We start from the raw sequence: 8,559 nt of genomic DNA on the forward strand, positions 1-8,559 counted from the left end.
CAGACAGAGAAGGGACCACCAAGTAAATGGTGTCTAGAGGGCCTACTCGGGATGGGCGATGCGTGCTGTAAGTAAACTATATACCGAACATGATGGCCATTCAATAGTTTCATTGCAGACCACAACACCCTAAAGGAGAGAGAGAGGAAAAGGGAATGTGCCTGCCAAAGAGGCGGAGGGGGAGAGGGCTGGGGGGTTAGGGGGATACTGGGAACATTGGTGGTGGAGAGCGGGCACTGGTGGAAGGATGGGCACTCAATCATTGTAGGACTGAAATGTAAGCACAAACTTTTGTAAGTCTGTAACTGTACTTCATGATGGTTCATTAAAATATAAAGAGTTGAAATTATATATAGAAAAATACTACATGTGTATATAATAACTTTGAGGTTCAAAACATAATCATTTAGGGATTAACTTTGAAAAGAAATAAATAAAGATCAAAAAAAAAAAAAGATCAGTCTGTCCTTAGGGCCAGAGAAAGAACAGCAGTAGGGCACTTGTGTTACATGAGTCCAACCTGGGTTTGATCCCCAGCACCCCATCTGGTTCCCTGAGCCCACCAGCAGTTATCTTTGAACACAGAACCAGGAGTATCCCCTGTGCACTGCAGGCGTGACCCCACACACACAAAAATATTATGTAAATATTATGTGCTCACTACATAGTAGATTCTCAAATACTAGCTGAATGAAGAAATTAAAGAACATGCATATCTCAATTACCTCACTGGTAAAAACTATTTAACTGTAAGATATGCTTCTAGCTTTTGTTTTTCAGACACAGCTGGTGCCAGGCATGGAATGCGGGACTCCTGCATGCAAACCTTACATTCCTGCCTTTTAAAGCTCTTTCCCCAGCACCCACTGGCAGTCTGTAAAGTTGAAGAAACACAGGGCTACGGAGGCAGCTCAGTGGTGAGCACATGCCATGCAGGAACCCTCCCGGCACCGGGAAACAACAAGCAGGGGCTAAGGAAACCTAGAGATTTTCTGAAATACCGACAGACATTCCACTTTTAGATTACTTCTCTTTCAGTATGATCTCAAACAAAGGAAATCGTTTCCACTTAGTATTCAAAAGGGTATTCTATGCCCTTTGTATATCCCATAATATCCCATCATGTAAAGGATTCCATGATGTCAGGGTACCCTAATAGGCAGACTTTTCCCAGTAACTGTAGTACAATAACCTCACTTTAATCAATGACTCCAAGATAATTCCTTGCATGCTTTACTTCTACAGAATGTCAGAAGGAAACTGTTTTATTATTAGGTCACTTTAAAAGTCCACAATATTCTAATGCACAAATTACTACTCCCCCCCAATATTCTGAGCCTCTCTCGGTACATATATTTCTTCTGTACCCAATCAACTGCAAATACAAAAAAAGTTCTTGTTTTATTTTGTTTTGGGGGCCTCACCCGGCTATGCTCAGGGCTTACTCCTGGCTCTGCACCCAGGGATCATGACTGGGGGGACTCAGAGACTATTTGCAGTGCTGGTAGGCCACTCTTAAGGCAAATGCCCTAGTAACTTACTATTGCTCAGGCCCCAAGAAAGCTCTGATATCCAGTCTTCATCCAAAGTTATGACACCATAAGTTAAGGTGGGTAATTCATACCATTACCCATCTCAGAAATTTCAAAGCATAAGACCAAATTTCATGTCTGAAATAGCATTTGATAGAAACAATTACTATTAGTTACTACTAAAATAAACAATGGGAAAAGGGGGATCAGGATCATTTTATGGGGGCGGTGTCTCCCAAGCAGTGGTCAGGGTGCCCAGGACCTCCATCAGTGATTCTTGGTGGTGGGTCAATGCGAGGATCCGAGGACACGGTACTGGTCAGGCGCATGGCGCCAGGGATTACCAAGGATGCAGCACTACTGGCCCCATGGTGCCAGGGAATATCGGGTATTTGGGGGTCTCTAGGGACTGAGCGTGTGGTTATGTGACCTAATTTCTATGTTATAACCAGGCCTCAAGATCCATTTTCAAACAAAATACCATCTCACTCTATAAGCGAACATATGACATCAGTGATTGTCAATTCAAAGAAAGAAGGCAGGACTGCTGAGTTCTGGAGCCAGGCAGCACGAGGTCTGTGGCTACTGTACCTATTAAAATAAAACTACTCATTAAACCAACTGATTCAGACTTCAAAATGATCCTTTTCTAGAACGTACAATCCACGAGAAATAATTGAGACTTTTTTTGTTTCTATATCCCCTCCAAGTAAGGACAAGAAAGTAAGACGGTGTAAACTAGAAAATAAATGACTCCATGATTTCTGCTTCTCAAGACAGTAATCATTGATAACATTAATAAAAGTGAAGAAAAGCAATGTCAATCATTAGCCCCAGTTTAAGGCAAGTCCCACCTATCTGTTCTGGTAACTTCATTTTAACTGTCAATCTGGGGGCGGAGGGGCAAGCCACACCCAGGACAGCTGAGAAGCTATTCCTGGCTCTGCACTCAGGAGTGACCTCGGTGGTCCTCGGGGTACAGTATGTGATGCTGAGGATTCGAACCTGGGTACTTCCTACACTACTTCTCTGGGGCCAGGCCACCCCGATGGGAAAAGGTGTCGTCCCTCCGCCTCTTCCCCAGGAAGCTCGGCAGCCACCATTTTCCAGAGCTCACTGGACAATCCAGGTATGGGCCAGCTGCGACAAGACACAACAGGCCTCACGGGATAGGGGTGGAGTCAGTCCTTCTTCTTCCCCGCCCTGACAAGACCCTGAGATGCGGCCCACAAACGGCCCCTCCGGCTACTTATGAAACTCCTTAATGGTCACGATCCCAGATACACACACACACACACACACACACACACACACACACATCTCAGAATCTCAGAACTGAGCAGCTTTTGGCAGAAATCTCTCCAGACCTAATGATTAAAATTTTAGAATTCCGAAACTGTGCGCCCACTCTTGCGACCACATGATACCATATACTATTCATAATCAGCAATAAAAAACAAATTGTCTAATGTTGCCTTTTCGGCAGGTCTGAGTGTTGGGGAAAAATTCCAAGCAATAATGGTGGGACTGGTATCGAAATGCTGAATGTAATCAAAGTAGAGAGAGAGTAATCTGAAAAATATCTGCCACACCAGTAGGGGGAGGGGCGGGATGGGGGGTATACTGGGGGTTTTGGTAGTGGAAAATGTGCACTGGTGAAAGGATGGGTATTGATGATTGTATGACCGAGACTTAAGCACAAAAGCTTTGTAACTGTTCTCACAGTGATTCAATTAAAAAAAAAAAAGTTAAAAAAAATTTAGGTACCTATTCTCTTAATGAAGAGCTCTTTATAAAACTATTGTTCAGTAAAAGATGGTGAAATCTATTACAAATCTTTCCAAGACTCTATGTAAACTCCAAGTTTTACAAAGGACCTCAGTAACTAACAGTTTTCCTTTTTTCTGTGTTTGAGCCACACCCAGTAGAAACCAGGGGCCCTCTCAGCTCCACACTCAGGAAGGTCACCCCAGGGGTACCTGGGACCTTGCTAGGGATCAAATCTGAGGGCAGCACCAAAGCCCTCGCCCCAGCTTCCCCATTTATCTTCTACTTAAATATTCTGCAGTCACAACAGTATCAACAAACATGGAGAAATGAAAGGGTAGCCAATCAGACGTGCATAACGCCAATGTCTGGGGCATGATGTAGCCAACAGTCTGGACCGAGTGCAAACTAAATCTGCCCCTTCACTGGGTAACTCTGGACACGGACTGACTCTGCATGGACTGGATGACAGCAGCCGTACAGTGGCATCCAGCGTGGCAGCCGCCAGTCATTAAATGGTTATTTCAATCCAGGTCAGGGCAGAGTAGAGTGGTTAGCGCGCACGCTGGGCATGCATCCAAGCAGGGTCCGCACCCCGGCTCCACATCGCTGAACACTGCACTGGAGCCCTGAGACCCCAGAACACCACTTGGGTGGGGGTGGGTCTGATGGTCCCCAGCACCGCAGGGCACAAACAGCGCTGATTCCTCGAGCCTTAGCAGAGAGCCACAGGCCAACCCAGGAGTGGCCCCTGGGCCCCCTTAGCCCCCTTGGGAATCACCCTCCCCCCCTTTTTTTTCAATAATTAGGTAAAATCCAATGCCTTGGTAGCACTTGCCAGCTTTAGGGGCTCAGACCCAAAGCTGACCCCACAGGGACAACAAAAGCCAACTGAACTGGAGCAAGCCTGAGTGATGATACACCTGAGCGCCATGGGCACGACTCTCTCAGACGCGTTGGTGAGAAAAGGCTTCTTTCTCTGGGAGGCGGCAGCAGGGCAGCGAGTAAGCCTAGAGCTGCGCAGAGCATCCAGAACCATGGGCTAGGGCACAGGTCCTGAGAGTCCGGCTGATTCCACAGGAGACAAGTGTCTGTGGCTGCATCCCGCAGCCCCAGATGGATGCATGAGCACAGCACGGTACAAGAGTACCACTCCCCCCCAAACCCGAGCCCCCGCTCCTTCCTAGGTTTAGGCCAAAGAGCCGAACAACAGACTGCAGAGTGTCTAAAGAAAGGAAAGCAGGGGAGAGGCTGAGGGGTAGTGGTGGGCCGCCGGGGCATGAAGAGCTGGGAAGAACTCCTACCTGCAGCTGAGAACACTAGCAGAGTGAGCGCAACAGTCAGGAACACTCACCCCAACTGCAGCTGCCACAGAAACACTGGAGTCACCGCCTAGGGGACAACAGGTCTGGGGTGGGGGGAGGAGTGGCGGGGGACAGTGCCCACTGGCCGTCCCAGGCAGGCACCCTGAGGCAACAGCTTTCCCATGGAACCCCCAATCAGCACGCTCTCTGTCCTCCCCACCCACAGGGACTGCTAGCCAGACCCGGTCCCTTCCTCTTCAGCACCATGGAGTCTGCTTCGGGACACTGACCGCTCTTCCAGGGTCCCTCACCCTCCTCTCTCTCTCCTGGGCTTGCCGTCCCCAGCAAGCCTGCAGTGACAGCTGCAATCTGCAACTCACTTGGGGACAGGCATTGTTCTGCTAGGAGCTCCCGAATGAAAACTCCTGACCGTGGGGGCTCCCTACGCTCCAGACATCTTGAGGGGGTGAGGGGGGGGGGGACTGAACCCCCTTGCTTGCACGTGCCACACCTATTTCAAACTTAAACTTGCAACCTGAATAAATGAAATTTAAAACTTGAATCTTAGCCCGGACCCTCATTACACCCAGGCCCAACCTAAACCAAAGGCTTCATCAATCCCCCTCACCCACCCACCCCCAGACACCCACTAACACCAGGCACAAATGCCATCACCAGAACTTCTGGGTCCTGCCCTTCCTCTTCCTTTAGCTGCTCTTTCACCCTTCCTCCAAACCTGCTGGGGCGCGTCCCGCCTGGGCTCCCGAGTCCCTGCACAGATGACTACTCTCTCCCTCCCCCCCCAACACACACTAACATTCATGGACACCGTGGTGCCTCTGCCTGTCTTCCGGAGGATCCCATGACTTTTGCAGGCTGCTCGCCATCCAGCTCCTGGTGCCAATGCCCAGCGTCGGGTGCCCCCTGGTTTTCTCTCCCACCCTCAAACACGCAGCTTCCCCCCCTTCTCAATACCCAGCACTGGCACTGGGACCTCCCTCCGTCTGCCATGCCCCTTCTCTCCCTCATTCGTTGGCCACTTCAAGAGGGTGGGGGGAACTTAGGCTTAAGTGTCACCTGCAAGAGCCCATGCCACCCCTTTGCCCCCGCTGACGCCAACCACAATCACGGGGGTGCGGGAATGGGTTTACCCGGTACCCCCCAGAGCACATAAGCTCTTAGACACAAGTGGCAGTGCTGGCAGCGCTGGCGGCTGGTCCAGATGAAATGGTCCCGAACAGGTTTGACTTGGCAGCTTCTTCCGGTGTTGGGTTTTTGATTGGGGGGGGGGGGAGGGAGGACGGGTGCGCACTCCAGCTGTTCCTGAGCTCAGGAACCACGCCCTGTGGCTGGGGTGGGGGCTGGGGTGGGGGCTGGGGGGACGGACCCCGGACAGTGCCAGGGAGACTCCCCGGGGCCACCCACGTGCAGAAGGTAAGCCCCTAACTGCTGCCCTGCCTCGCGGGCCCCACTGGGCAGCTGGACCAGGCGCGGAGGAGCCTGATGCAACAGCGGGCGGCCGCCCCGGCACCCGCGCGGCGCGGACGGGGGAAGCGTCCGGCGCGGCCGGCCGCGCACACGCTCCCCTCCGCGGGGAAGCCGGCAAGCCGGCGGGACGGGCGCGGACCCGGTGACGCCGCGGCGTGCAGGTTCGGGTCCGGTGCGCGGCCGTCGGGCAGGGCCCGGCACTTCTCCCGGGCACGGCGCCGCGGTATTCCGGGTGGAGGGGGACGCGGGCTGCGGGTGACGAGCGCCCCTTCCCGAGCGCCCGCGAAGGGGGAGCGGGGCCGGCCCGGGAGCGGGGCCGGGCGCGGGCGGGGGCACTTACTGGGGTCCCGCCGCACGGCGCCGCCGGGGGTCTCCTCCCGCAAGTGAGGGAAGAGGAAGTCCCGGGCGGCCTGGAGGTCCTGGAAGGAGCCGAACTGGACGATGGAGCAGGCCATGGCTCCGGGGCCGCCCCCAGCACCCGGCTCCGACGCTCGCCGCCCCTCCCCGCTCGCGGCCCCGCTCCGCCCGCGGCCGCCGAGCAGCTCCGGCCACCCCGGGGCGGGGCCAGCGGACCGGAAGCTGTCAGCGCACAGCGCAGGCGCACGGCGCAGGCGCACGCGGCGGTCACGTGAGCCGCGGCGGGGCCCGGGCCCGGCGACTTGGAAGCTGAGGCTGCGGCTGGCGCGCGGCCTGGCGCGGTGGCAGCTGTGCCCGCTGGCGGGGCGCCAGAGGTGACCTCACGGGACGCTGCCCCCACGGGCCTTCGAGTCTCTGAAGCGGCCTCTGGCAGGGTTCCGGTAGGCCACGGAGAAGACAGGCGGGCCGGGCGGGGCGCGGGGGGCGTCTGCGGAGACGGCGTTTTCCGCCGATGGCCCCTGAGCAGGCGCTTTCGCAGCCCCCCGAGTCCGCGTAGTACGAGACACACCTCGGAGCGTGCCTGTGATGCGGGTCACACGCCGCTGTCGTCACCGGTGATTTTCCATTCATCCCTCCAGCCATTCATGCCGCAGAGGCCTGTCGCCTCGGTTTTGCCGCGCCAGCCGACGCGGGGCGCCGGGAGGCAGAGGGGAAGGGCTGAGGGGCCTGTTTCGTGGGTGATGGATGCGGGAAGTGAGCGACGGCGCACGGATCGGACTGAAGTTACGGCAGTGCGAAGGAAAGAACTACCAAGTGCTATGGACAAGAAAAAAAGAGATTCGTTTGTTTTTCAGGGCAGGAGGAATAGTCCTGGCATGTGGCCTACCCATTCAGTCTCAGAAACCCACGTAGTTCCCCAGCACCACCAGGAGCGATCCCTGAGCACTGCTGGGTGTGACCCAAAAAACAAAAGTAGAGTATATTTTCTTTTTTTTCTCTTTGGATCACACCCGGCGATGCACAGGGGTTACTCCTGGCTCATGCACTCAGGAATTACTCCTGGGTGGTGCTCAGGAGACCCTATGGGATGCTGAGAATTGAACCTGCGTTAGCCACGTGCAAGGCAAACGCCCTCCCCACTGTGCTATCGCTCCAGCCCCCAGTAGAATATATTTTCAAAGTGCTATTGTAGCTAGGCTCAAACATTCCCCTGGGGGCCTCTTATTGGGCCCTCTCTACAGACTGACATCCACCCGGTTCCTCAGAGCTTCTGTTCCTTCCCTCCACTCCCCACAGCCTTCCTAATCTGCCGGCTCCTCCCAGGATCATTTCCATCAATCTCCTGCTTTTAACTGTGGGTGTACTTCGGAGGCACCATCCCATCCTGTATATGGGGCTTGAGAGTATCAGTTCTCTGTCTTTGTTTGGGGCCCAACCTGAAAGGGCCCGAGCTCAGTCTGGGGCCCCTGGGTAAAATCAATCCTGTTTCTAAGACTTTGCAGTAAATCTTCAGTTTTTCCCAGTTCAGCCCTGTGGAAATCCCACACCACTATGACGAAACATAACAAGAGACCTTAGCTAATTAGTTTTGACTTGTACTATTAAAGGAAGAGTTGCGCGGATCAGAACAGTCTTGACAGTTGCCAAGGCCGGAGGTTGGAATCTCACTTCAGGCCACTTTCTAGGGACTATCTGGGAACCTGGCACATACTAAAAACATTGAATGAAAAAGCCAGAGTGACTATGAAGTAAATAGAATCATCCAAAACCCATTTATTTTTACAAAACATCATGTATTTGGAGTGGGGCTCTTCCCAGGCAGTGCTCAGGCACCCAGGAGCCATTCCTGGTAATACTCTGCTGGCTAGGCAGGACCTGAAAAGTTTTTGTCGCAAGCCACTGTTCTTGCAGCTGTAGCCTGACAGCAAGGCCACCAGGGCTACAGGGGCTATACCCAGGCATGGGATTGGGCACAGGGGTGGTGGGGGCTTTTATGTGCAAACACATACTGCAGCCCTTTGAGCTGTCCCCTCTTGATATTTTTTGAGCAGCATTTTCCCATGCTTGTCTACTTGGATAGTCTAATGCCTCTTGAAAAAGTATTTTATCTG

The 8,559-nt window shown here is 53.5% G+C and overlaps 1 protein-coding gene across 1 annotated transcript in view; it reads right to left on the reverse strand.

Moving 5' to 3' along the window:
* The window catches only part of RAB3GAP2 (RAB3 GTPase activating non-catalytic protein subunit 2), a 60,625-nt gene extending 53,970 nt beyond the window's left edge, over window positions 1-6,655 (reverse strand). The window contains exon 1 of the mRNA XM_055144311.1: window positions 6,432-6,655. Coding sequence (XP_055000286.1) covers window positions 6,432-6,546 — 115 coding nt within the window. The 5' untranslated portion in view covers window positions 6,547-6,655. The remainder of the gene's footprint in view (window positions 1-6,431) is intronic.
* Window positions 6,656-8,559: the final 1,904 nt, after the last annotated feature.

The sequence above is a fragment of the Sorex araneus genome, chromosome 7, assembly GCF_027595985.1.
Source record: "Sorex araneus isolate mSorAra2 chromosome 7, mSorAra2.pri, whole genome shotgun sequence".
Lineage (NCBI taxonomy): Eukaryota > Metazoa > Chordata > Mammalia > Eulipotyphla > Soricidae > Sorex > Sorex araneus.